Raw genomic sequence first — 27204 nt, 5'->3', positions numbered from 1 at the left:
CCTGCCTTAGTGTGCGATGGGGATTCCCTCCTGGGGCGCCCCTTCCACCTAGCCCTGCCCCCCCATGTTGTAGCTCAGATGCCCTTAGCGCATCAATATTGGAGAAGCCCATGCCCAGAAAGAGGGGTCCAAAGCCCTCCAGGGCACAGCCTGAGCCAGGGGATCACCCCATAATAGGGTGCACCGTTGGCTCGGCACCCCTGGGCTCGTTTCCTCTGCTTGGGAAGTGAGGTCCTGGGCCCACTTGGGCAAGGTATACCTTCCTCAAGTTCATCCCCAGAGTAAACGGGGAAACAGGGCCAGCACCCCAACATTCCAAGGACTAAGGCTCCTGGCACAGCCCTCCACCAACTCTGGAGACACCAGAAGTGGCCTGGGCCCAGGGCCCCAGCTGCCCTTCCTGCCTGGGCCGCAGATGAGGTTTCCCAGGGGCGGAAGGCCTTCGTGAAGAGTGCTGACGGATGTTTGTTCAGTGGAGACAGCAGGAGAGAGCGCAAAAGGATCCAGAAACAGGGCCTGGGGAGTGTCACAGCAGGTGCGGGGGGGGGGGGGGGGCAGGCGGGGCCTTGGGAGGGGGGCGGGCATAGAGGTGAGCGGAATCCCAGACCCCTGCTTTGTGCCAATCCTCCTGCTTGCCTCCTAGCTAGGCGCCTCAGTTTGCGCGTCTGGAACGTGGGCAGAGGGCTCGGGAACCTAGCCTGAGGCCTGGGCAGCCCCTCCCCATCATGGAGGCCGGGGTGACGGTGCCCCGGCTCGTCGCCGGCGCTAACTTCCGCATCTCCTTCGGCTCAGCTCTGAGAGTTGTCGCCCCGCGTCCGGCGAGGATGGGGAAGTGCGGACACGGGAAATGGGGGCGGCCTGACCGGCCCGGAGCCGGGGTGTACGCCCCCAGGGGCCGCCCGCCAAAGAGGAGCACAGGCATGGGCGGCCCGGCGCGTGCCTCAGTTTGCCCTTTTATCCACGCGCAAAAGGGGTGGGGGCGACCTGGAGCCTGCACCACAAGGAGGGGCGGGTGCGCCCTGGGTCCGGTCCCAGCCAGGCCCCGCCCCCGCGGCCGGCCAGAAAAGGTCCCTGCTCACCCCGGCGGGGGCCAGCCGCAGCCAGGTTCCCGCGATGCAGGGGTCCCCAGCGGCCGCCGCCCCGCGGAGCTCCTCGCGCGGCTCCCCGGGGCTCTTCAGGAAGCTGCTGACGAACCAGAGCCTTCGCCTGCAGCGCCGCTTCACCGTGGCCCATCCGCTGGGGTGAGGAGGGAGGGCGGACGGAAGGCGGGGGGCCTGGACGGCCGGCGGGCTGCGCTGGGCTGGGGCCTCGCGGCCGGCGCTCCTTCCCTTCCACGGTCTCTCCCCGTCTCTGCCCGGGTTCTCCATCACTGCCCCTCCGCCCGCCCCTGAGCGCGCGCCTGGGACCCGCAGCAAGCCCCAGCCGCTCCTGAGCCTGGCAGCGTTGCCAGGTGAGGGGTGGGGGGGGGCAGACCTCCCTGGGTCACCCCGCCCCCGCATCCCTCCTGGACCCAGCACTAGACGGCCCAGGCCTCCCCCTGAGCCCTAGCTGCCCACGAATTGAAAGGGGCGCTGGAGGCAAGCGCTGCCCCGGGGCAAGTGCGCGCGCTGAGTCCACGGGTGCGGGTGTCCCAGAACGTTCACTCCCGCCAGTTCCGCGGGGTTAGAGGTTAGAAGTTAGGGTTTTGAGTGAAGGCGTTAGGGGGTCAGAGGCCATGGGTTGGGGTTAAGAAGTTAAGGGTTTGGATTAAGGGGTTAGGGTAAGGGTTAGAGTTAGAGTAAGGCTTCAGGATTAGCCTTGGGTCAAGGTTCTGACTCTATTCACGGTTCTGGGTTCGAATCCCGCCCCTGCGGGAAGCGGCAGTTACCTCGTGGGCTGAGCTCAAGCTGGGGTGGAGGTTGGGGCTCGTGAGCCCCGGGAGACCTCGCTCCGCGCCCCTTTCAGGACTTGGCACCCCGAGGAGGCTCAGAGACAAAAGCTCATTTCTGGCCATTCGGCCAGACAGTGGCTTAGCCAGGGTGAGGGTCGTGACAGCGCTCCTTGGGGACACCGTGTCAGCTCTGGGGAGAGCCGCTGGGGAGTGCAGGGTAGCCAGGGAGCAGCCCCTGGATCCCCAAAACGTGAGCCTTGGGAGAGCGAGTGGATCGCGGGCAGCCCTCCAGCCTAGGTCTGCGGCCCCAGACCCCAAGGCCTCTCCGTACCTCGGTTTACCCGTCTGATCAGTGGGTAGTCCCGCTATTCCCACAGACCTGCAACCTGGACTGCGCTGATGGTGCGACAGCGTCACGGAACCGCCCGCCTGACCCCGCTGCTCCCAGCTAAGTTTAGAGCAGAAAGAAAAACAGCTCCCAACCCGTCCCCCGCCCCAGGGAAAACCGCAGGCGTCTTAACCCTTTGTACACGAGACGGGATTCGAACTTGGCACCCTGGGACCGCTTTGGCCTCAGTTTCCCAAGTTGTCCGTTGTCGCCTGTCCCTGGAAGCCTTTGGTCACAGGCGTGGCCATCACTACACCTTCGCGTAGGAGGGCAGAGTCTGAGGGTGTGTGCTGCTCCTGGCCCGCCCTGTGTCTCTAGGTGCGCGGCGCCCCTCATTCCATCTGGGCAGGGAAGGGTTAAGAGACCCCACCCCCTGTGACGTCTCCAAGAGGCCACTGGAATCGCTCTGCCTGGGGCGTTTAAAGCCAAAGATAAGAGACTAGGTTCTGTAGAGCACATCGGAATTTACCCATGCCAAAGTGGCCCACCTCTCCCGCGAGCGGTGACCCAGACCTGCCTAAGCGTGTGGGACCTAGCTGAAGAAATCCGAGCTCAAGCAAAAGCTGACCCCAAACCTGGGACAGAGACCAGGTGGTCTTTGACCCAAAGGTCACACACGAACAAGGGACCAGATAGACATTGATCCTTGGTCAGGAGATTCGAGTTCTGGGCAGCCTCCTGTGCCCACCAGGTCCCACCACTTCCACCATCCTTCTCAAAGGGACATGACCCAAAGACAGCCCCTCCCCCGCTCCCACCTTCACACCTGTGCCGGCTGGCTCCCACGACCTGCCCTCCATCCTGGGACCCCAAGGTGGGGCTCATAGACCACCCTACCTACTTAGGATGTGGCTGGAGGCCTGTGCAAAGCTGGGCGAGCGTGGGGATTGACTATGGCAGGAGATCCTGAGACCCCAGGAGGAGGCTCCCTCCTGGGGCACAACTGGTTGGGTTCAAAGAGCCAAGGAGAAGAGACCCTGCAGGCAGGGGCGTGTCTGGCTGCCTGGGGCTGAGTCCTAAATCCTGTGGGTGTGGTCAGTGCGCTGTAGGAGGGGGGCAGGGCAAAGCTTCTTCCAGGCTGTAGGAATCCCTGGAGCCCAAGGGGCCAGGTAAAATGAGGGTCCCCTCCAGGGACTAGAATCCAGAAACTGGTCAGTAACCTGGGTCTGTTTCCTCCTTTGTAACAGGGGTGCCCAGTCACTGGAGGACTTTCCAGTGGGCAAGCCAGGCCTACACCCTCATGGCTCTGGGGAGAGAACGGCCCTTGATTCCGGGACCCTTGGCTCTGACCTTGTCTCTTTTGCCTCCAGCTTTGACCTGGAAAATGGACTCGTGTGCAGCAGGGGCGCCCTGGACCCTCAGGCCAACTCAGGTCTGGGCCGGTCAGGCCAGAGCTCCGGCCCACACAGCCAGCGGCGTGAGTCATTCTTGTACCGCTCAGACAGCGACTATGATCTCTCGCCCAAGGCTATGTCCAGGAACTCCTCCGTGGCCAGCGACCTGTGAGTTCTGGGCTGGTGGGATGCGGCCCCTTCCTCCCTCCCTCCTTCCCTTACTCCTCTGTTCAGCCACCCTACCACCTCAAGTGACTATTTGCTCTGGACTTTGAGGTTTGAATAGGAGTTTGCCAGGCAGGTAGTTAGCTCACTTAGCATGGTCCCAGGTGAGTGAGCCTGTGTGCTCAGCTTTAGGAGGGGTGGGAAGAGGAACACGTGAGGTTTCAGAAATGCTAGGCCAACTCACGACTGAAGAAGCCATTTGACTTGAGTTCCCTGGTAGCCACAGCGAAGAGTCCAGTGCGATCATTTCTGCCATGGCCTTAGTTTCTTTGCTGCCCTGGGACTCAATGTTCCCCTTTGTGGGCTGGAGGTAAACTGAGTGATCGGTCAGAGGGGAGTGCTCACTGAGGAAAGCCAGGGACCAGGGAGCCACTGGAGGGAGAGTCCCCTCAGCAGATGGCAGGATGTGTGGAAGAAGCTGCGAAATGGGGAACCCAGGGAAGTGCCCTCTGCTGACCTCCCTGATCACCTATCTCCTTGCAGACATGGAGAGGACATGATCGTGACGCCCTTTGCCCAGGTGGGTGTCTACCCCTCTCCCCGTAAGCCTGGCGGATGGAGCTGACCCCTCTCAACTTGGTGCTGACTCCCACCCCCCTTTTAGGTCCTGGCCAGTCTGCGGACTGTACGGAGCAATGTGGCGGCCTTTGCCCACCAGCAAGGCCGAGGAGCTCTCAAGTACGCAGGCGGAGGGGCGTGGGGGGTGGGGGTGGGAATGGGAGGTGGGGTGTGAGGGGGTGCTGGGAGAAGGGGGGGACCGCCACACACGTGGGGGCAGGGCTAGGCAACAAGAAGTGGTGGGAACTGGGGCCAAACTGGGACTCGGGTATTCAGGGGTGAAGCCTGGAGGATTTGGGGCAGGGTTACAGGGGTGGGGTCAGACCAGTGTTAAGCCAATTTTCCTACAGGTGGCCATCCAGTGGGAACCCCCCATCCAGTGGGAACCCCCCACCCACTAGTCAACCACCTCTGCCCACAGGTAACACTCGTCTTCCCCTCCCCTCTCCCATAGCCTTGAACTTCCTCTTCCTGGAGATCTCCCCGCCTAATTGTCCTAATTGTCACTACCCCGATGCACTCCCCTCCCCACCCTGTGGAGCCCCCAGATTGCTTGCAGATGGAAGGCTGACGCCAGGGAGAGACAGAGACCCAGGCATGTAGGGACAGATCTGGAGGTTCCAGGCACCAAGTGTGATGGCTCAGCGTCCCTGCCTGGGGTGGGGGAGAAGTGCTATCGGAGGGTCCCTGACCCACTGGGTCCCCAGAGGACACAGGGCAGAGGCTGGCACTGGAAACTCTGGAAGAGTTGGATTGGTGCTTGGACCAGCTGGAGACGCTGCAGACTCGGCATTCTGTGGGGGAGATGGCATCCAACAAGGTGAGAGCCTTCAGAGAGCCCAGGAGGCCTGCTTCCGTCCACAGCGCCCCCTCCTCTCTCCCCGCCCCACCCCTCCGTTCCATCACCCCATCCTCACCACCTGCTCCTCTCTCAGTTCAAGCGGATGCTGAACCGCGAGTTGAGTCACCTGTCGGAAACCAGCCGCTCTGGGAACCAGGTGTCCGAGTACATCTCTCAGACCTTCCTGGGTGAGCTGTGGTTGGGTCACTGCCTGAGCAAAGGTGTAGAGTTGGAAGACAGAGGAAGAGGAAGAGGAGGAAGAAAGGCATTGTAGACCTTTCTAAGGATGTCAGGGCCCCCGACAGGCTTCTGCTCTGTGTCTTTTATGCCCCTCAAGGAGGTGGGGGGGCAGAGCCAGACACAGACACCTCCAGGCCCATGGGTCAGAAATGGGTCAAGGGAAGGAATGAGTAGAACTTCCAGGAGGGGGGGCATTAAAGCTAGGGTTTTGAGGCATGAATAGAAGTTTGCCACGGGGGAATAGAGAGTACCAGACATCCAGATCTTCAGCTTGGTGCATGGAATGGAAGGATTGGAGGAAAATGCTAACCCCAAGTGCCTACCAGCCATGCCAAGCAGAGGGCATCACTGAGTTGAGCCATGAATGGGAGAAAGGGGTCAGGCGGGGGCTTTGCTCTGAGCTTGCTTTGGTAACTAGATTGTTTCTGATGCTCGTCAGAATCCAGAGCTGTGGCCAGGTTAGGATGACCCTGAGGCAAACCAGCCCCTCTGTGCCCCACCCTGTCCCCCCACAGAGCAGCAGGCTGTGGTGGAGTTGCCTAGGGTATCCCCCGAGGAGACCCCTCAACCCATGTCCCAGATCAGCGGCCTTCGTGAACTCCCCCACAGTGCCAGCCTCTCTGCTGCCACTGTCCCTCGATTTGGTGTCCAGACCGACCAAGAGGAACAGTTGGCCAAGGTGAGTCCCCCAGGGGGACAGCAAGACCTGGCTTTCAGTCCTGGCTCCATTCAGATAGATGTCTTTATCTTGGGCCTACTTTGCCCACCTGCATTACCGGCCAGGCGGGGCTTACTGTGGTACCTGGGCGGCTGAGGGTCCAGAGCCTGGAGGAATTCGGCAGGGGTTAAACTGTCGTCCTTCCCGCTTTAGGAGCTAGAAGACACAAACAAGTGGGGGCTTGATATCTTCAGGGTTGCAGAGCTAAGCAGGAACCAGCCCCTCACAGCCATCATGTTCCGTATCTTTCAGGTACCTCCCCTGCTCTTGACTTCCAATATCGCCCCAGGAGTCCTTTCCTACCCCTAGACCTCAGGGAACACTTATTCTTCAAATCCTCTTCAAATCCTCGCCAGCAGTCATAGTGGGTCATTTGAACTGGGTTTTGAAGGATGAATAGAAGTTTGTTAAATTGTGTGTGTGGGGGTGGGGCTGGCGGGGGATGATTATTGTCAATAGCCTCAACCTGAAGAGACCCAGTCTGGAGAGACTAGCTGGACACTGATTCCCTTAGTCCTGTGGTGTGAGGTCTAGACCAGAAGGGAGGGGAAGGACAGGGACAGAGAGAGCAGGGAGGATATCATGAAAGGAAGAGCTGTTTGCAGGATGGGTAGAAGTTCAGAAGGAGTAGGCATGGCGTGTACCACCACCTTAAGGCTGAAGCCCTGACCTGGGGCCTGTCATGAACCAGGAGCGGGACCTGCTCAAGACATTCCGGATCCCGGTGGACACACTTGTCACCTACCTGCTGACACTGGAGGGCCACTACCATGCTGACGTGGCTTACCACAACAGCTTACATGCTGCCGACGTGGTACAGTCCACACACGTGTTGCTGGCCACACCTGCCCTGGAGGTATGGCCCTACTGGGTGTTTGCTGGGGGCCAGGTGCCCTTGAAGAGCCTGCCCTTACCCCTCCCTGTGCCCTGTTCCCACCCAGGCCGTGTTCACAGATATGGAAATCCTGGCTGCCATCTTTGCAAGTGCCATTCATGATGTGGACCATCCCGGAGTCTCCAACCAGTTTCTGATCAACACCAGTGAGTTGGAGGCCCCACCCTGCTCTCTGCTCTTTCTGGAATCCTGGAGACCCCTAGTCTCAGGGAAACAGAACCAAACATAGACATCCCAGTAGCCACTGAAGCACAGCAGGGCCAGGAGGAGAAGCAGTATTCCTGGTAGAATTTTCGGTAGGGCTACAACATAGGTGTAGGAGTTTTCCAAGGATTTCCCCAAACTTGTTTTGGGGTGAGCAGATGGGATGGGCAAGCGGAGATAAAGTAAGGCCAGAGAGAGGGAGGATCTTGGAAGTCTTCTAGAGGAGGGGATATGGGAGCTGAGGCTTCAACACATATGTAGGAGTTTGCCATGAATTTCCCCAAACCGGCCTATGGTTGGGTCGGTTAGGTGGGTGGGTCTAAAACTCCCAGCTTCCCCGCAGACTCGGAGCTTGCGCTCATGTACAATGACACCTCTGTGTTGGAGAACCACCACCTGGCTGTGGGCTTCAAGCTACTGCAGACAAAGAACTGTGACATCTTCCAGAACCTCAGCACCAAGCAGCGGCTGAGCCTGCGGAGAATGGTCATCGACCTGGTGAGGAGGGACCAGGGACGAAGCTGGCTGAGGCGGGCTTGGTATGGCCAAGGGTTCTGTCAGATGGGGACCTATCTCCTTGCTCAGCTGTCTCTGAAACAGCACCGTGACCAGCCAAGCCCTGGGTCCTGCCCATCAAAGCCTGGCTGCAGTTCACACAGTAACAAGGCAAATTCCCCCCAACTTCCCCCAACTGAAAGCCCTTAATGACGCTGATATTTTTCAGGTGGGAGACACCCATACCTTTGGGGGGAGTGTCTCATGCCACACTCCTTGATTTATTTGATAAACAAATCTTTTTAAACCCCCTACTGTGTACCCAGGCCCCCTGAGCTGGTTACTGAAAGGCTGGTGGCTCCGGTCCAGCCAGGCAGGCCTCAGAGGAAAGGACTGGTGACTTGCTTCCTGTCAACCAGCTTCTAAAAGCCCCAAAGGAGCAGTTTGGTTCAGACACCCGTGGTCTCCCCATGAGCCGGAATCCGCTTGACAGCAACTGGTGTGGTTTGGGATTACGCGGTGCTCTGGGCCAGGGGCCCTGGCGCATAGTGCTGACGTGCTGAGCTAACCGTAGGGTCAGCAGTTCGAAACCACCGGCCTCTCCACCGGAGGAAGCGCTTTCTACTCCTGTTGTCAAGAGTTACAGCCTGGGAAACGCACAGGGTCAGTTCTACCCTGTCTTATGGGGTTGGCACCAACTCAACGGCTGTGAGTTGAGTTTGGTGCTCTATGACCAGAGGCCTGCGTTGGTGGCTGAGTGTCGCTGCGTTTCCTGGCCCCCGATTTCATCGAGGAGGACACTGAGTCTCAGAGGGCTGAGGGTGGGAACCGGAGTGGTATCTGGGGGGTGCAGGATAGGCAGGGTCCTCTCATCCCTCCCCTGCCTTCTCAGGTGCTGGCCACAGACATGTCCAAGCACATGAACCTGCTGGCCGACCTGAAGACCATGGTGGAGACCAAGAAGGTGGCCAGCCTGGGCGTCCTGCTGCTGGACAACTACTCTGACCGGATCCAGGTGTGTGGCCCTGTCTGGGCTCGAGCCGTCCCGGCCCACGGTGTGTCCAGATGGAGGTGCTGAGAATCACGTGCCCTTCCCCTTCTGGGCTTCCCTTTTCCTACCTATAAAATGAGTCGGCCGTGGTTTTGGGAGGAGGGGGGACTCCAGGCCTGAGGGTGGCTCAGACTGCACCCTCCCGAGCCTCCTTCTCCCCAGGTCCTGCAGAACCTGGTACACTGCGCTGACCTCAGCAACCCCACCAAGCCGCTGCCCCTGTACCGCCAGTGGACGGAGCGCGTCATGGCCGAGTTCTTCCAGCAGGGTGACCGGGAGCGTGATCTAGGCCTGGACATCAGCCCCATGTGCGACAAGCACACGGCCTCCGTGGAGAAGTCCCAGGTCCAAGGGCAAAAGCCACCATGGGATGGGGTCAAGGCAGGGGAGCCCCAATGGGGCAGGAGATGTTTTCCTAGAAGAGGGGTTATTTAAATTGGGTTTTGAAGGATGTTGTGTTAGTCCTGGTTGACTAGAGAAACGAATTCATAGACAGTCATATGCGTATAGGAAAGAGCTTTCTAGAAAGGTGATGGAACATGAAGAAAACATCCCAGCCCAGTCCGGATCAAGTCCATAAGTCCGATAGTAGCCTCTATGTCCTGTACCAGTCTGTAAATTCCTCTTCACACACACGAAACACATGCAATGACGCCGGGTGCAGGAAGATCACAGGTCAGTGGGTGGAAAGTCTTGTGGACCCAGTGACAGTGGAAGCATCTCAGCGCTGATAGGGGTCTCCACATGACTTCTCCAGCTCCAGGGCTCTTGCATAGCCCCATGTGTCTTCTCAACGGAAAGGTCTCGCAGAGAGTGAGCGTGTGTCCCGCCCCTAGTGAGCTAATTATCTTCTTAGTGCCTCCAAATGAGGTCATCAAGCTGAGACCTAATTGACAGGCTAAACTCTACCCCTTCACTCTTAAGTCTCAAATTGACAACAGATGATGTAACTCACAGCTATGTAGGGGTTGGGTATGGCATTCTGGACAGACGGAACATCAGGGCCAGGGCCTGGGTGCTGGATTGGATCTAGGGTCTATGGCAACTCACTACTGTTCACCCCCCTCCCCCAATCTCACAGGTTGGTTTCATTGACTACATCGCCCACCCGCTGTGGGAGACATGGGCTGACTTGGTGCACCCGGATGCCCAGGACCTGCTGGATACCCTGGAGGACAACCGAGAGTGGTACCAGAGCAAGATCCCCCGCAGCCCCCCAGCCCCCAACAGCCCCCAGCGGGCCGGTCTTGACAGGTTCCAGTTTGGGCTGACCTTGGAGGAAGCAGAGGAGGAGGAGGAGGAAGAGGAACAGGCAGCAGCGGATGGGGAAGCCTTGGAAGGGCCTGACACAGAGCTCATGTCCTCCGAGGCCAGCCCGGACCCCCAGACCTCACAGTTAGACAACCAGAGGACCAGGGGCAAGCCTTTTGTGGACTGTGAGGGGAACACGCTGGCCAAGCCCTTTGGCACTTAAGAGTCCCTACCAGGTGGACTTCACAGCAGGAGGTCCCAGGTGGCCCTGGCCTCGGCCTCCTACCCATTGTGGGAGACAACAGAGCTTTAGTTACAGCAGGTCTCAAGGTGAATTCAGGGACTCCTGCCTGGGGTTCATCCTGACTCCAGGCTCAGGTGAGAGAGAGCTCCCTCGGGAATAGTCTCCTACAGCATCCTTGGGATCCCCCTCCTGGAAGCCACCCCTTCTCCGGGGAGGGAATTCTTACCAGACTCCTTGGCCAGCTTTTTCAGTGGCCACTCTGAAGCCACGATGATAACTTTATTCTCTTATTATTTATCAAATATTTACTGAGCACCAGCTGTAGGGCCATGCCTCCTCTGGGCCTCTGCGGGAGCTGGGGTGTGCGGGTGGGACAGTGGCAGTACATGCGTGCTTGCCTTGGGGGTCAATGGCTGGCCCTGAGGGGGAGCACCCGCAAAAGTGCCTTTCCCTGCTCCTCTGCCCAGGTGCCAAGCTCCTGCAGAAGAGTCATCCTGAAAACCGGCACAGCTGGTGCCGCTGGTGCCTTTAGATTGTGGCTGTAAGCCCCTGAGCTTTCTGTGGTCAGGTCAGGTGTCTCTGGTTGATGTGTCCCCTGCTCGCTGGCAGCCCCCAGTCGAGTCCCACTGCTGACTCACCCCCATATCCTCTGTCTCCTAGAATAGGCACAAAGGCCCAGAATGCTCCACGTGAGCCCCACTCTGTGACCCTTTGGTTCCCGGAGCCGCCCCCCCCCCACACTTAATCCAGAGGGAGGAAGGCCCCAGAGGCTTCCTTGCAGGTACAGCCCCTCTGGGCCTCAGTTTCTCCACCTGTAATCTGACTCTAATACTCACCTACCCCTTGGTTGAGGGTTGGGGTCCACGAGTCCCCTCCCCCATGGCACACCTGGCAAACCTTGGGCATTGAGGGCACTGAGCGTTTTCCTGACGCTGACCCAGCCATCTGGGTCATATCGCAAGTGCCCCACCCCAGCTCCTGACGAGCCCCTGTCCGGCGGGACCAAACCACTGTGTTCCTGAGGATTTTCCGAAGGCAACTTCCAGGCCTTTCTTCCTGGTCCATCTTAGTCTAGGGCAGCGGTTCTCAACCTCCCTCATGCCGGGACCCTCTCATACAGCTCCTCATGTGGTGGTGACCCCCCAACCAGAACATGATTTTCGTTGCTACTTCATCACTGTCATTTTGGTACTGTTAGGAATCAGGCAACCCCTGTGAAAGGGTCGTTCAACAACCCCAAAGGGGTCGCAACCCACAGGTTGAGAACCGCTGCTCTAGCAGTTTCCCGGAAACCTGCTCCACATCCACATGGTGGCCACATGCAAGCCTCTTCTGACTGATGGGTACTGGCTTTGTGTGAGGCACCTTTGGGCGACTCGAACCTGGGTCTCTGCATAGAGAACGAGAATTCTACCTTCGAATCACTGCTGCCCTCATTCAGGTCTTAAAGGAAAAGAAAGACGTGGAGTCGATTCTGACTCATGGACGCGGCAGGACAGTTGGTTTCCCAGAGACTGGAGGCTTTCACAGGCGCAGAAAGGCTCAGCTTTCTCCCAGGGCGTGGCTGGTGTTCAAACTGCGGGTCCTGCAGTTAGCCCAATGCCATTCACAGCTGCAGACGCTCGATGACTCAGCAATTGGTATTGTGCCCATTGCATGGTTGGTGAAACTAAGGTGCAGGGAGACCCCCACCAAGTCCTGGACCACCAGTCAGGTCCCTGGATGCTCTGCCATAGTCAGGGCTGCCACCTTGTGGTCAGAACAGGAAACACAGCTGTCCTGTCCTAGGGACAGACCCTGTTGGGTGTTTTCCAGAGGTCAGTGGTCAAGTCCCGAGTCCTGTCCCCTCCTTGGAGACCTCCCCTTCCCAAAGCAAAACGAAAAAATAAATTCACTGCCATTGAGTCGACGCTGACTCAGCATCCATATAGGACAGGGTAGAACTGCCTCTGGATTTCTGAGACTAAACTTTACCGGGAGTAGCAAGCTCTGTTTTTCACGGGAGAAGCAGCTGGTGGTTTCAAACGGATAACCTTGCAGTTAGTTTCCCAATGGTGTACCACTGCCACCAGGGTTACCATCCCACCCAGTGCCTGAAAAGGTGCACGGGACACTAGGATTCTAGCTACTAACTGCCCTCACTGTCACCAAGTCCATTCCGGCTCCTTGGGAGCCTGGAGGACAGAATAGAATTGCCCCTGTGGGTTCACACCATCGAGTCGCTGGTGGCTTTGAACCGCTGACCTTTCCTTTCAAGGTGCAGTGTGTAGCCCGCTACGCCAGCAGAGCTTCCCTCTGTTACTGTAACCACGGACACTTCCCCACCACCAGACTTAATGCTAACTATCCACAGGAGGAGAAGTAACGTCTCTGGGGTTCCGAACCTGGTACAGTTCACCAGACGCTTATATAAGAGGCCGGGTGCCAAGGCATTCCTATTTAGAATGATCTCTCTACCCTCCACCCCAGCCCCTTTACAAATCAATATGTGTTTGCTGTGGGTGATTTGGAAATCATAGAAATCGAAAATAATCATGGACATGAAGAAGAAAATAAAACGGCTATAGACCTGCCTGTAGATGACTCGGCTGTGTTCGTGTGCATTTCTCTCTGTTTGCTGCCCCCACCCCTGCCTCCGTGTGCACCTCTGAGCATCCCTGTGCCCTTCCCTCTGTCTCCCTCCCCTCCCCCTCACTGACCGCCTTGGTTGCCTGGAGCTGGGGAAACCGAAATGCCACAAGTGAGTGGGTTTAACCCACAGCCCAGGAGGCTGGAGTCCACATTCAGGGCTGGCGCTAGGAGAATCCTCCCTCTCCCTGAGATTCTGTGGGGAGATCCTAGTCTTTCCCCCGCCCCCCCAGCTCTTGTCCCTTGCCCATTTCCATCTACCTTCTCCATCTGTGCTTCTGTGAGAATCTGCCTCTTTTGTGTCTCAGAAGAGATTGGTCTAACAGACCCCACACGTGTTGGTATCGGGTGCTCAAGGTGTTTGGGACAGGGGAGCCCAGACCTTCCTCTCAGCGGCACTCTCTCTCCTCTTTCACACCTGGACGCTCCTCCTCCAACTCAGCCATCCCTAAGTCCAGAGTCTTAGGCCTTGCATTCCTTTATTTAAAACAGACAGTGCGGGAACAAACTAGACCCAATGAGCCCCCTGCTGTCCATCTAATGCAGACGGGGACACCACACAGGGTTTGCACTGAGTTATCATTTTGTTTTATACATTTGCCAACTGTGCTCTCCTCAGAGCTAATGGCCAAGTCTCTCTCGCTCCACGCCGCCACCGGTGGGCTGACACAGCCAACCTTTGGGTTAGAAGCTGGTGTAAATTTAGTGGGGGGGGGGCTGATCCCCCCTAGTCAAATCAGAGAGTATTTCTCAGTGCCAACCAGTTCCAAGCCCTAAGCAGTGGGGCACCTGCATCTGGGGGTCAGAGAGCCAAGTGGCCTTGGGATTAGCTGCCCGTGGGCTTCTCTCTGCAGGCAGGAGCCCTACCAGGGGTGAAGCCTTGGCCTTTGGTTTGGGGGATGGGGATGGGAAGGGGGAAAGGGAGAAGGCTTGTCTATGTTTTTCCGGAATGTTCCCAATGTGCCTCAGTGTGTTGAAGATACTTTCATAGTCCAAAGAGGTTTGAGTGGGCAGTTGCTTTGGTTGGGTGCTTGTCAGCGGGGACTCTGAGCCTATGAACAAAGGGAGGGGGGACGGGGTGGGGGGGGGCGACACTTCCTAGGCTTCCCCATCCAGGACTGCAGCCACTGGGTCAGCCCATCTCATGGAAGGTCTGCCTTTCCCGCCCCCTCCCCTCCACCCCCGCCACTTTACTAAGGACTAGTCCCTCCTGAGAACTTGTTTTCAGTACGCCCAGCTTAGTCTCCCTGTCCCTGAAAGAGGGACGGAGACAAACATATTAACCAGGGAAAAAATAAATTTTCCAAATGCAGTCGTGGGAGGGACGTCCCTGCACTTCCGGGGGTGGGGTGGGGAGAGTGGAGGCGGGAGGCGGGGAAAGTTGCCCGAGGAGCTAGCTGTAGTTATTCTGGTCCCTCGGCGCCTGTGCAGCTGCAGACCTTTTTATAAACAGGTCGCCCCTCCACCTCCACCCCAGACCCGCCTCCTCAGGGAGGATGTTGGATCGGGACACTGTAGAGGCCCCTCCGCCCTCTGTGGGGTAGTGGGTCTGAGTGAGAGAGCTAGTACTCAGAATGGAATTCGGAGTCTCCCTCCTTCCCCTTTCCATTCTGACTTTTGTGGTCCAGGTTCTGGGCAGCGTGGGGCCTCTTCGCTTCATGGAGCATTTTCACCTCAAGGTCTCATTTATCTGTCTCTTGTTTTGGTTTTTTTTTGCGGCCCTGGTGTGGTCTGTTTTTTAACTCAAAACTGGGGAAACCTGGGTGGGGATTTTTGCAGCTCCCAGCTCCCATGTCTTTATTGTGAAGTGTAGGTAGGAAGGGCTCCCTCATCACCTCTGCTTACCTGCCCCTCAATAATGGAGCGAAGGGAGGGGTTCCCAGAGAGCCCAAAGCCCTTCCCACACCCCCACCAGGAATTGGGGAGAAAGGTGGCTCTCTTGACCCCAATTTTTTTTCTCTTCTTTTAAGCCTTAGAAATGGGGGCGGGTGGAGGCGCTACCACCCGCTCCTCATTTGTGGTCTTACACGCAAGAATTGAACAAGGAAGTGTTCTCCCATGACCTCAATTTTCCGTTTCTTCTTTTTGAACCCCATAAATGAGAGAGGAACAGCTCTCGGGCCTTAGCTTCAATTTTTGAAATTAGGAGTAGGGAGCGCTCAACGAGAGGTCACAGAGCTCCAGGCGAGACAGGGGTGGTCGCAGGGATCTACAGTGCTGGGTAGGTACAAGCAGGGTAGGGCCACCCGACCAGTCTGGGGGATCAGCTCAGGCCTCAGGCATAGCCCTTCAATGGCCCGGGAATCACCATTGGACAGGAGGAGGGAGGCGGCGGTCTCTTATTGGCCATTCATCCCGTCCATCAATTACATAGGCCAGTGAACGGGTGCCAAACAGCCCCACCTCCTGATACTGACAAGAGGCGGAGTCCGAGTTTGTACCGCCCCCTTGAAACAGGAGTCCACTTGAGCCACGAGCGATTGGGTGTGAACGCTTAAACCCGCCCATCCACCCGTCAATCTACGCGGGAACCCCACCTCTCCTGCATCTGCGTGCGTCAGCGGTCCATATCTCCATGCGCGGCCCCGCCCCTGAATGGCGTCACGGCTGTATCTGCATGCGAGGCCCCGCCCCACTCTTTGCAGGACGTCACCGCGGACTGCAGGGGCCTGAGCCGCCGCCGCTGCCGCTGCCGCCGCCGCCACCGCCACCGCCACCGCCACCGCCACCGCCACCGCGCAGCCCCACTTCAACGCACAGGGGACCCCAGCGCCGCCGCAGCCAAAAAAGCCACCGCCGCGAGGGTTGCCACGGCATCAGTGCAGGGCAAGGTGAGCTGCCAAGGGACCCGGTGCTTTTCCGCCCGGCGCACCTGCGTAACCTTCATTTGACTGATGCACCGGCTGGATGGGGAAACTGGTGGACGGCGTTTGACTGAGGGGTGGATGCGGCGAAGCGATGGGGCTAGGTGTCTCCACCTGCCGATCCTCAGTCCCCCCCACCCCCATCCGGCCCAGCTCTGCGGTGGAGGGGGGAGGGGAGGCGCGTGCCGCTCGGGAGGTGTGCGCGCAGAGGCTATATACGTGCGCGTGCGCGTGGTGTGCACACGCGTGTGCTCCCGTCTTGTGACGGCGAAACTGTGACTGTCCTCTTGCATATTCTCCCATCGCTGTGGGCCTCTAATCTCAAGTGTGTGCTTGCAGCGCGCGTGCGGAGGGAGGTTGCGTGTGCGCGTCCCACGGTGTCACACAGGGCTGCATGTCCCTGTGGGTGACACTGTACACTGCTGCCTGGGTGGAGGGCGCTGTCGGTGTGGGTGAGTTTGCATATTTGTGTATGCGAGCCCATGTGCAGAGAGGCGCCTGCCTGTATGCACCTGAGCGTGTCTGCTCCCTCTTGTGTACGCCCCGCACAGGTAGGTGTGCGGTGTGCGTATGTCAGGCTGGGAGCACCTGAGCATGTGACTCCCTGCCCCTGTCACGTGATGCCGCTGCCTCAGCTCTTGCGCTCCCTACCTGGAGGGGTAGGGAGAAGGGGCTGTGGACGCGCCTCAGTGGTACCATGCGCGCGCTTGTTCACGTGCCCGTGCCCGGCGCAGCTCGGCCTGGAAGATAATGAATGATTGATTGGGGGCGGGGCCAGCTGCAGTCACCCCTCCAGTCACAGCGGTAGGGTTTAGGGTTACAATGGGACCTGGGGTGCAAGCCAGCTAGAGGGGACTGAGGAGGCGATCCCATCCCCATCACTACCTCTGAGATCCTCCCTTGCAACCTTGCGCCATTCAAAGTCATGGGTCTCCCAGGGTCACGGCCTCATCCTGATGGGATCAGGGTGGTCTCCTCACGCCAGAGTCCTCCTACTTGGGGCCCTCTCTATCCTGCGTTCAACCTTGGAGGCTGCAAGGAGCATTTTGATGCGTGCCTCCGCTCCACACCCCCAGATGGCGTCTGCCACAGACTCGCGCTACGGACAGAAGGAATCTTCCGATCAGAACTTCGACTACATGTTCAAGATCCTCATCATTGGCAACAGCAGCGTGGGCAAGACGTCCTTCCTGTTCCGCTATGCCGACGACTCCTTCACGCCCGCCTTCGTCAGCACCGTGGGCATCGACTTCAAGGTCAAGACCATCTACCGCAATGACAAGAGGATCAAGCTGCAGATCTGGGTGAGGGGGTGGGGGTGGGAGGCCTTGGGAATGCCACACTGCTTACTCCTTACTCCTTGGGAGACAGCCCCTCCCTTCCTCTGCCCTTCTCTTTCCTGGCTGAATCCATTCATTCATTCATTCACACAGTGGGCTTTTATCAGGTGTAGACAACAGTACTAGGGCTGGAGGTACAAGTGAGACCACCTCAGCCTTCCCCAACACTCCCTTGGACAGGTGCAGGTAACCCCACCAGGGTCTCTTGGCCCCCTCTCTTTCCTCCCCTCTGAAGGCCAGAGTTCTCTCTCTTCAATCTCTGTGCTGCTCTGCACGCCCCCACCCACTGCACTCGGGGTAAATCCACACCGGATCATATCCACCATGTGGGTCTGGCTACTCTTCGTTTTAACTCTTAATTGGGATCTGGGAAAGTTCTGGTGATGGTTATGCTTTGGGCTGCTAACCTGAAGGGTTACATGTCATAACCACAGCTGCTCAGGAGCAAGAGCATTCTTTGTATTCGCCTGAGGAGTTACACTCTCAGTCGTTCACAGGGTGCCTCGGCTTTGGTATCTCTCTCTCTCTCTCTCTCTCTCTCTCTCTCTCTCTCTCTCTCTCTCTCTCTCTCTCTCTCTCTCTCTCTCTCTCGGTGGCAATGAGTTGGTTTTACCTTCCATCATTTAACACGTACTTTGTTTGAACTCGTCCATGTCAATCCCCTCCCATGCAGCATTGGTTTTCCCACTTCCCATCTCTCTTCCTGGAATCCATTCCTCCTTTCCTTTTGATTTTAAATGGCTGATTCTGCTGGTTAGCCTGGGGTCCTTTAGGATTGTGAGTTCTGTATACTTTTCTCCCACTCTATCCAGTAAGATCCACACCCACGCTTGTCATTGGCTGCTAACCTAAAGATTGGCAGGTCAGCCCCCACCCCCACCCCCACCCCCAGAGCCACTGTGGAAGGCTTGGGGAGTAGCCTGATAATGCATGCCATTGCCATGGGCTGGGATTGACTGGGTGGCAGCGGGTCCCCTGGCTCAAGTGGCCCATCCCCATGGGCACCCCTACCACCTTCTCCTCCCTCCAATGCAAAGGCAGCCCCACCTCAGGGCCTTTGCATGGGCTCTGCTCGCTGCCCAGGAACCTCCTCCCTGAGAACTATGTGGCTCTTCAGGTTTTCAAACTGTTCTTTCTCCGCAGCATCCACCCCCATCTAGCTTGTTTCAGCCACAGCCCTTGGCTGCCTCTGACACGTGATATATTTCTCACGACCTGTTTGCCACACTGGGCTTTCAGCTCCTCCTGGGTCATGATGTTTGTCCCATTTGTTAAGTGAAGTCATCCAGAGCTGGGTGGGGCACACAGTAGAGCGGATGAGGAAGGAGCATTGGTAGAATGGATGGGTAGGTCATGTGTCTGGGTACCCCTTTTCCATTTGCATTCACGGACCCCCTTGGAGCCCCGGTAGCATAGTGGTCCACGCATCGGGTTGCTAAGATCAGCAGTTCAAAACCACCAGCTGCTGCGAGGGAGAAAGATGGAGCTTTCTATCCCCGTAAAGAGCTAGTCTTGGAAACCCAAAAGGACCCTTTTACCCTGGCCTGGTTTGGAGCCCTGGTGGTGCTGTGGTTCCGAGTTGGGCTGCGATCCGCATGGTCAGCAGTTTGAAACCACCAGTGGCTCCTCGGGAGAAAGACAGGGCTTTCTACTCCCGTGAAGTTAGTCTCCCGAACCCACAGGGTGGCCAATGGGCCCGCATGGACTCGATGGCAGCATTTGGTTTGGGCTCCTAGCCAAGCCCCTACCCGCTCTGTGCCTCGAGGTTGGGGCTGGATAAGCCTGAGAGCTCGTTTTCATCGCAGGTTTATGTGGGTCCTCTCTGACCTCGGTCTCTTCCTCCCCAGGACACAGCTGGGCAGGAGCGGTACCGGACTATCACCACCGCCTACTACCGGGGTGCCATGGGCTTTATCCTCATGTATGACATCACCAACGAGGAGTCCTTCAACGCGGTGCAGGACTGGTGAGCTCTGGCCCCGTCCCTTTGCACACCGCCCTGGAGCCAGACGGGGGGCAGGGCCCAGGCCCAAATGAGGGAGCTGGAGACCCCGGACATACAGGCAAATGGTTTTCCGAACTTGCCGCCAACTCTTCATCATTCAAACTGTAACTCCTCCTGGCGTGGGCCTGGGAATGACCAGAAGTCAGACTCTGGAGGAAACAGGCTGGGAGAGGCCTCACTCTGAGGGCACAGGAGATGGGGGGGGGGTGTCCCAGGAGGGACTATTGGGGGATGAGGCAAGGTTGATGTGTTTTTGACAGGAGGGGTGCCAGGAATAGCCATGCAGTCGGGCCAAACCTAGACTGTTCAGACTCAAGACTAGTTGGTCAGGGACAGTTGCTCCGAGAAAGGAGAAAGAGAAGGCCCCCCTGCTTCCCTAGAGTGACCGTCCCTGTAACCCAAGGAGGCAGTCCTGCTCCGTCCTGTCGGGTCGCTGAGCTGGAACCTCGAGAGCAGTGAGGTTTTGTTTTGGCGGTGCAGTGGGTTAGGGGTTTGAGTCCCCCAGCCGCCCGAGAGACAGAGGAGGCAGTCTGCTTCCATAAAGAATCGTCATGAGGCGCCCTCTGGTCAGCTCCAACCCACAGCGACCCCATGCGGAACAGAAGGAAACCCGGTACCAGCCTTAGGATCATTTCTGTGCCGGAGCCCGTTGTTGCTAAGGGCTTGCCTCTCATTTGCTGCCCCTCCACTTTACCCAGACTTACAGCCTCAGAACCCCCTGCTCTGTCCTGTAAGGTCACTATGCGTCAAAACTGACTGAGGGCATGGGGGGGCAGAGTTTGGTTCTTAAGGTCGGTCCCTGGTGGCCCAGTGGTCAAATCCTCCCTCAGCTGCTGACTGAAAGTTCGAACCCCACCTCCGTCACCCCAGGGAGAAAGATGGGAAGGTCGCTTGTAGCAAGACGACAGCGTTGGCAGTCCTTTGGGGCAGTCCTGCTATTGTTCCGCCGTCCTCCAGGGTATTTGCATCAGAAGTGACTCCGTGGCAGTGGGGGGTGGGGGGGATCATGCCAGCAGTTTACAATCACTGCTGACCCAGAGGTTGGTGGTTAGAGTCCACTCGGCGACACCACAGAAGGACCCGTTTCCATCGGGACTGCAGCTGGAGTCTGTCACACTGGGGGCTCTTGGGAGTTGAGACTGCCTCCCTGGCAGGGGGATGGGTGGGGGTGAGCAATGGGTGAAAGGGGGAGAGAGTGGAGACGGCAGTGGGACCTCCCAGTTGAACCTCAAGGATCCTTTTTCCTGGGTCAAGGCACAGCCCTGGGCTGACTTACAGGGGCGGGGCTTAGCTGTGGCTATCTACCTCTTCCAGGTCAACCCAGATCAAGACCTATTCGTGGGACAACGCACAGGTGCTGCTGGTGGGGAACAAGTGTGACATGGAGGATGAGCGAGTGGTGTCATCAGAGCGTGGCCGGCAGCTGGCTGACCACCTAGGTGAGTGCCTGACAGGACTGGACACGTACCAGGCTAGACACGGGGAGCTAAGGCCCCAAGAGGGGACGGGGCATGTGCAAGGCCTCTCAGCAAAGCCATGGTGGGGCCTGCACCATAATCTAGGAAGCATGCAGTTTCAGCCAAAGTGGGGTCATCAAGGGGCCGTTTGAGGTGGGTTTTGATAAATGTATAGTAGTTCACAATGCAGACAGCCACTAAGTCATTGTCATGGCTCAGCTTCATCATAGGAGGCACTGGGCTCTAGAAGCCTCCAGCTTTGTGGGGGACCACTGACTGTGGGTAGGTGGAGGGGGGTACCCAGGCTGGAGAAGCCCTTGAGGATGCCAGGCTCTTCCAGGGCATTAAGGAAGACTTCCTGGGAAGTTGAAGCTCGTGAGGGGAGGAGAAACCACCTGGTCTGAGACCCAGAGATGGGAAGATCCCATGTGTCCTGGCAAAAAACACTTTCACCAAACTAAGGAGCCCTGGTGGCGTGGTAGGTTAAGCTGTGGCTGCTGACCACAGGGCCGTGGTTCAAACCCACTAGCAGCTCTGAAGGACAAATGGAGACTGCCTGCGTCTGTGTAAACCTGACACGCTTGGAAACTCTACGGAGCAGTTCCACTCTGTCGTATCGGACTGCTGGGAGTCAGCGTCAAGACAATGGCGGTGGTTTGTTGTGTATCTTTTTTTTTTACCAAACTGGCCCATGCTAGGAGCCCTAATGGCATAGTGGTTACACATTGGGCTACGACCTGCTAGGTCCACAGTTCAAAACCAGCAGCCACTCTGGGGGAAGAAGGAGGGGCTTTCTCCTCCCATCAAGGGACAGTCTCAGACACTTGCAGGGGCAGTTCCATGCTGTCTCCATGGTTTAGTGTGGCACAAGAGGGTCAACTGGGGGACACACAGGCCGGCCAGTCACACAAGGCTCCCCAGAGCACGGTGGGCAGCCACAATGGACCAGAGAGCAGGAGAGGGTGGGTCTCCACTAGCGGGTCCGAGGCTGCAGGGCCTTGTCAGGAGGACTCTGGGGGCAGTGGGCAAGAGAAGCACACGATGGGTGCGACCTCACACTGTGCCACGCAGCCCCTCTCAGTGCCCAGCTGGCCTGGTCCTGATCCAGGTGCCTCCCTCCTCTCCCCTCAGCCCCAGTCTCTGAGAGTGGGGGGCTGGCTCCCTAACCCGGGATCCTCACCCCTTCCTTCTCTAACTCGGACACAGGGTTTGAGTTCTTCGAGGCCAGCGCCAAGGACAACATCAACGTCAAGCAGACCTTCGAGCGCCTGGTGGACGTCATCTGTGAGAAAATGTCCGAGTCGCTGGACACGGCCGACCCCGCGGTGACGGGTGCCAAGCAGGGCCCACAACTCACGGACCAGCAGGCGGCCCCACACCAGGACTGCGCCTGCTGAGAACTCCCACCCGGCCCCGCCCCCACGGGCCCTGGACCTGAGACCCCGCCCCACTCCCTCTTATTTATCACCCTGCCTATTTATTTATTTATTATGTCCCTGGGGCGCAGGCTCACCTAAGGCCCGGCCCGCCCTGCCCAGTGGGCCCATCCTGTACATACAACCCTCTCCACCAGTCCCCTCCTTGCTCTGCCGTGTCGTGGCCCCCCCACCCCACCCCCAGCCTACCACCCTCTCGAGACCCCACTTTTTTTTAAAATTCACCCCCATCAACAGTTGTCCGTTGTGACCAGGGGCCTGATGGCACCCCCAGGCAGGCTGATGGGTGGGGGTGGGGTGGTGCAGCCTTGCCTGCCCCTGACTCAGGTGCGGTAGAGACCACCATGAGGGTCTCCGTTTGGCCAGGGGTGGGGGGTGAGAGTCTAGCAACCCTTTTCCACCTCCTCTCTCCTACAGGGGCTGCTATAGGTCTTTGCCACCCTGGGACTCCCTGCCCTCCCCCACCCCTATCCCCCAAACACCAGACCTGTTCTGACGTCACGAGTGTCAAAGATGCCCCCCTAGACCCTCCAAGAGATGTCACAAGAACCAACAAACACAACCCAATAAAGCAGAATTGACAAGGTGGTGTCCTGGTGTGCGCCTGCCCGCCGGCGGGGATGGACCACAAAAGCTCCACTTGAGAGAGGATTTAATGGCTTTCCAGTCATTGGTCAGCTAGGAGGGCTGGGGCCTGCGGACAGGGCCTGGGGCAGGCCCGATGCTGTCTGACTCAGGCAGTGTGGATGGGCTGGTGCTCTGGGCAGGGGGGACCCCAGGGAGAATCCCGAGGCTCCTGGGATCTAAAGGGCGAGGCTGCGGCTGTCCACCTTTGTGGTTTTGCTCCAGATGGGGAAACTGAAGCCAGGCAGTGGGCTTGGAAAGGGTAGCCCCGGGGTGGGGTAGGCACACCTTGGTGCAGCTTCCCTTGGACCACAGTGATGTTTAGTTGGGAGTGGAGGTGGACCTTCTCTGATGCTTCTTCATCCGGCAGGAGGCTCAGTGTACGCTGGCGTCCAGGACTACACAGCCTGGGGGCGTGGGCCAGGCTCATGTGACACCAGGTTCATCCATCCTGGCTGTCTCACAGCCTCAGCCACCCGTCTTCTGTCTGGGGTCAGCCTTGCTCCACTGCCACTGCCACGGCTGGCACCTGGTCACACCAACATCAGACACCTTGCTGGGGCGGACCCCGCCGCCCAGGAGTGGGGCTGAGCTGGGCCTGTCCCGACTCATGTGCTCACCCGGTACTTCAAGTAGGAGAGGTACGTGTCCCAGCCGAGGGTCACGCCATTGATGTAGGTGACCCGGAACTGCGAGGGCACGAAGAGGAAGTTCACCAGCTGGGCAGGTGGCCAGACGCACCAGTCTGCCTGTGGGGAGGGGCTGTGGTGAGAAGTTGGCACTGCTTGTGGGTGAATTCAAATGAGTTATGTGTGGGGGGTGGTGGGGAGAAGAGAGAGCATGGAATGGGCAGGGCCTGGGTAGGTATTCCCTTCAACACCTCCCCCCCCACCCCTGCCAAACTCCGGGCCATCAGGTCTTTGCTGACCCAGTGACCTTGCAGGGCCAAGCAGAACTGCCCCGTGAATTTTGGAGACTCTTTATGGAAGTAGAAAGCCTGTCTTTCTCTAGAGCAGCTGGTGGTGTTGAACTGCTGACCTTGAGGTGAGCAGCCTAACATGTACCTCCTACACTACCTTGTAGAATTCCCAGAACTTGTCCCGCAGCTCCTGGTGGCTCTCCTCCAGCGTCTGGCCCTCCAGCCAGCCAAGACCTGGGAAGAAAACCAGGAAATGAGTGTCCATGTCTCGCACCAAGGAGGGCTGGCAATGAAAAGGGTGGGAGGGGCAAATGGGGTTAATGGACCTTCCCCCCAGGTTCCTGAAGGCCGATTACCACCCCGCCCTCCCCCAGCCCAGCCTCTCCCACAGGTTCTACAGCCATCGAGTGGATTCCCACTTGGACATCAACGGGGCAGGCCTTTCCAGTAAGTCTCAGCCAAGTGCTCCTCTGTGGGAAGCCCACTTGGCCCCTTCACCAAAGCAACCCCATCCAACACCCTGGGGACCCTCCCATATGCATCACGGGCTCCCTGAGGGTGGGACCAGGTCTGCACAGTGGTCCCTGTGACTGACCACACCCTGGTCCAGGAGGTATATCTATCTATAACCTCCTCAACCCAAAGTTGGCCCTGCTCCAAGGACCATGGAGGGGCAAGGCCAAGGCTCATAGGGCGTTAGAGATGGGATCATGTCCCCAACCAACATGCATTGAAGTCCTGGCCCCTGTCAACATCAAGCTCATGGCCAGTGAGTCGATTCCAACTCACAGGGACCTAGAGGACAGAGTAGAACTGCCCCTGTGGGCTTCCAAGACCGGAAGCCAGGAGGGGCTTCAAATTGCCGGCCCTGTGGTTAGCAGCCCAACACATAACCCCCATACCACCCGGGCTCCTGATGGCGATTGGGTAGCTGTTGGGAAAGAGGGCTTTCTTTTGGGAATGTGAATTAGGGTGTAACCTCACCCCAATCCCTTCTGAGCTCTATCAGAGGTGACACTGGCACATGCACATGAGGAACGAGGATCAGATGCATCCATGGACAAGACCAGGCACCAACAGTTAGGTGCTGGACCACAGGCCCCAAAGCCTGGCATCTGCTTCTCACAGACCACCGCGTTGACAGACTGGAGCAGGAAAGCCTTCCCTTAGAGCCCGGCCTCATCTCTGACTCCTCAAGATCACCAGCCACTGTTGGTGGACTCCCCCTTGTGGCTTCCCGCTGGGAACCCCTAAATGACTCCAATAAGGGGATCCTTACCCATGAAGTACCAAACACCTAACAAGGGTGAGGCCACGAGCTGGTCCACTAGGACCTTCCTGAGGACGGATGGAAGGCTGCGGAGGCCGGAGGCAGGGAGCAGGCGGTCCAGCCAGAGGTACCAGTAGTGCAGGAAGGGGCCCATACTGCAGCCCATGGCAAACATGCTTGCTGAGGGTGGAAGAGCGCAAGTCAGCCTGGGGCAAACACCGCAAGCCAGACACCCTTCGGGGGCTGCAGTTCCTGGGCCTGCCCAGGGATGTCTTCGACCTACACAAGCCGGATCTCCAGGCTCAGCCCCAGGAGCTGTCTTCTACCTGCGAATCCCCTCCCCATAACCTGCGGATGTTTGATCACTGCCCCACTTTGTATAGGCGGGAAACTGAGGCATACTGGAGTGCAGGGGCGGGGCAGGACGCCAGGTTGCCGGGTGCAGAGGCTACCAAGGGTCCCACCTCGGCAAAGCCAAGGCTGGATGCAGGAGGGCGGGGCGGCAACACCCGGTGTGGGCAGAGCTGGAGACGAGACCAGAGGGCGGAGCGCCAGGAAGTGGGTGGGGATGGAGGTAACGCAGAGCGAAGACTCCGGGGATGGATGGGAGAGGATGGAGACTCCTGAGGTCAGGTGGGACGGAAGCTGGGGAGGGTTGATCAGGCACCAGCGTGAACTGAGAGGCCAAGGGTCTGGCCTGAGATTGAGATCACAGGTTACGATCCGCGGATATAGTACAGGGTTCTTAGAATATAGGGTGGGGTCCAAAGTCCCCCAGGGTGGCGGGCCTGCAGGCCGGTCCGCTTACCGGAGCGCAGCGGGTTGAACCTCTGGCCAGGCCTGGCGCGGATTTCCCAGGTCTGGCGCGCACCGTCCCCGGCCGCCATGAGTGCGCCGCAGCCCAGCGTGTTCGTGACGAGCAGCGCTCGGCCTTGGAATAGCGGCTTCCCCGCCGCCCACAGGCCGCGCACCCAGTGCCAGCGGCCGGACGCCATCGCCGCGCCAGACCCAAGAACTCCGGAGCCGGTCCGCTACGTGCCGCGCAGACCAATCGCGAGTCACCTCCTCACCGGAATGCCCGCCCTATGCCAAGCCGCCAATGGTAGACGGGCTACAGCTTTTTATAATAAACGTGTGCCCCGCCCCCAAGCGACGGAGGCCAATCGATGGCCACCTCACTTTACTTTCCCCGCCCCTAACTGTATTGACCAATAAAGGATCAGCACCTCATCCCGGAGCCAATCGCTGTAAGAAGGCAAACCCTGCCTTCCCGCGCTGCGCGGACCAATCGCAAAAACGCATCGCGCCACACTCGCCACCAATTGCCGGATCTAGCCCGTTTCCCCGCCCCTTCGGCCCCGGCCTAAGGGAACCGTGGCCACACCTCCCAGGACTCCACGCGCCTGCACTCCCCTAGCCAATCGTCCTAGAGCGGAAGTCCAATCACGGGCGGGGAAGGACCGTGCTCCTGCGCGCGCAGTCCAAGTGAGTCGTTGTGAAGACGCTGACCTTAGTCCTGACTTTACCGCGGCTAATAATTAAAACCTTGATCGCCGTCCCGTGCATCCGTTCCTTTTACAGTAAGTTCATGCCACAGGAACTCTTAAGCCCTCGTGTATCCCCTGTACTCCCGCAGGGGAAAATGTTTCAATAGGCACGTGGAAGGTGAGGCAAAGTACAGCCCGTGGGCCAAATCAGGCCACAGCCCGTTTTTAAGTGAGGCCTGGGTGTTTAGGGTTTTTAAAAGTCTTTTTCAGTGTTGAGAAAATATGTTGAGACCCACATGAACAGAACTTTTTACCATCTTGCCCCTGGCCCAGTGGGTTAAGCGTTGGCTGCTAACTTGCAAAGTAGCCGGTTCAAACCCACCAGTCACCGCACTGCAGGCAAACAAGGAGATGCCCGGCTCCAGCCAAGATTGAGCCTTGGAAACACTAAGGCGCTGTTCTACTCTGTCCCATCTGATGAGCAATCTACAGGGCAGCAGTGGGTTTTCCTTGTTCCCTGTACAGCCTGGTGGTGCCATAACTAAGTTCTCTACTACTCATTGGGAACATAAAAAACCTCACTGCCATGTAGTCCATTCAGACTCATCAGAGATTCAATAGGACAGGGTGGAACTGCCTCTGTGAGTTTCAGAGACTGTAACTCTCTAACAGTAGAAAGCCCTGTCTTTCTCCTGAGCAGTGGCTGGTGGTTTTGAACTGCTGGCCTTTAAGTTAGCAGTCCAATATGTAACCACTAGGCCAGCAGGGGTCCTGCTAATGGAAAGGACCACTTGAACCCATCACTTGCTCCTCGGGAGAAAGATGGGGAAGTTTGTTTCCTTCCATGACAGCCCCAGAAG

At 58.1% G+C, this 27204-nt stretch overlaps 3 protein-coding genes across 4 annotated transcripts in view; 2 read left to right on the top strand and 1 right to left on the bottom strand.

The window, feature by feature from the left end:
* The window catches only part of PDE4C (phosphodiesterase 4C), a 33001-nt gene extending 22708 nt beyond the window's left edge, over positions 1-10293 (top strand). Inside the window, exons 3-16 of the mRNA XM_075556724.1 lie at positions 3569-3760; positions 4301-4337; positions 4422-4495; positions 4756-4796; positions 5083-5195; positions 5311-5404; positions 5972-6135; positions 6328-6426; positions 6866-7030; positions 7116-7215; positions 7617-7771; positions 8661-8783; positions 8982-9164; positions 9901-10293. Of these exons, the coding sequence (XP_075412839.1) occupies positions 3569-3760; positions 4301-4337; positions 4422-4495; positions 4756-4796; positions 5083-5195; positions 5311-5404; positions 5972-6135; positions 6328-6426; positions 6866-7030; positions 7116-7215; positions 7617-7771; positions 8661-8783; positions 8982-9164; positions 9901-10293 (1933 nt within the window). The remainder of the gene's footprint in view (positions 1-3568; positions 3761-4300; positions 4338-4421; positions 4496-4755; positions 4797-5082; positions 5196-5310; positions 5405-5971; positions 6136-6327; positions 6427-6865; positions 7031-7115; positions 7216-7616; positions 7772-8660; positions 8784-8981; positions 9165-9900) is intronic.
* A 5308-nt stretch (positions 10294-15601) lies between these two features.
* RAB3A (RAB3A, member RAS oncogene family) lies at positions 15602-22620 on the top strand. 2 transcript variants are annotated; one of them, XM_075549017.1, is made up of 5 exons: positions 15602-15773; positions 16883-17110; positions 18994-19112; positions 20466-20590; positions 21815-22620. In XM_075549017.1, the coding sequence occupies exons 2-5, from the start codon at positions 16883-16885 to the stop codon at positions 22003-22005; spliced, it is 663 nt and encodes a 220-aa protein (XP_075405132.1). In that variant the 5' UTR covers positions 15602-15773; the 3' UTR covers positions 22006-22620. The 2 variants fall into 2 exon arrangements, with proteins under 2 accessions (XP_075405132.1, XP_075405131.1); XM_075549016.1 differs by lacking the exon at positions 15602-15773 and having other exon boundaries at positions 16856-17110.
* A 59-nt stretch (positions 22621-22679) lies between these two features.
* MPV17L2 (MPV17 mitochondrial inner membrane protein like 2) lies at positions 22680-25939 on the bottom strand. Its single transcript, XM_075549012.1, has 5 exons — positions 25666-25939; positions 24867-25037; positions 23745-23821; positions 23289-23417; positions 22680-23197 (listed from the first exon to the last, which is right to left on the bottom strand). Exons 1-5 carry the CDS (start codon positions 25850-25852, stop codon positions 23162-23164), a joined length of 600 nt encoding a protein of 199 aa, XP_075405127.1. The 5' UTR covers positions 25853-25939; the 3' UTR covers positions 22680-23161.
* Between the last annotated feature and the right edge of the window lie 1265 nt (positions 25940-27204).

Source organism: Tenrec ecaudatus, chromosome 1 (assembly GCF_050624435.1).
Source record: "Tenrec ecaudatus isolate mTenEca1 chromosome 1, mTenEca1.hap1, whole genome shotgun sequence".
NCBI classification, from domain to species: Eukaryota; Metazoa; Chordata; class Mammalia; order Afrosoricida; family Tenrecidae; genus Tenrec; species Tenrec ecaudatus.
The sequence above is the reverse complement of the archived record's forward strand: the minus strand, read 5'-3'. Positions and strand labels throughout refer to the sequence as shown.

Excerpts from the sequence above, each read along its gene's own strand:
- RAB3A (XM_075549016.1), top strand. The coding sequence starts at position 16,856 with ATGCGTGCCTCCGCTCCACACCCCCAGATGGCGTCTGCCACAGACTCG. Across the intron at positions 19,113-20,465 it reads TTCAACGCGGTGCAGGACTG|GTCAACCCAGATCAAGACCT; the intron begins GTGAGCTCTGGC and ends TACCTCTTCCAG. Across the intron at positions 20,591-21,814 it reads GCAGCTGGCTGACCACCTAG|GGTTTGAGTTCTTCGAGGCC; the intron begins GTGAGTGCCTGA and ends ACTCGGACACAG.
- MPV17L2 (XM_075549012.1), bottom strand. The coding sequence starts at position 25,852 with ATGGCGTCCGGCCGCTGGCACTGGGTGCGCGGCCTGTGGGCGGCGGGG. Across the intron at positions 23,822-24,866 it reads AGGTGTTTGGTACTTCATGG|GTCTTGGCTGGCTGGAGGGC; the intron begins GTAAGGATCCCC and ends TTTTCTTCCCAG. Across the intron at positions 23,198-23,288 it reads TCTCCTACTTGAAGTACCGG|GTGCCAGCCGTGGCAGTGGC; the intron begins GTGAGCACATGA and ends TGGTGTGACCAG.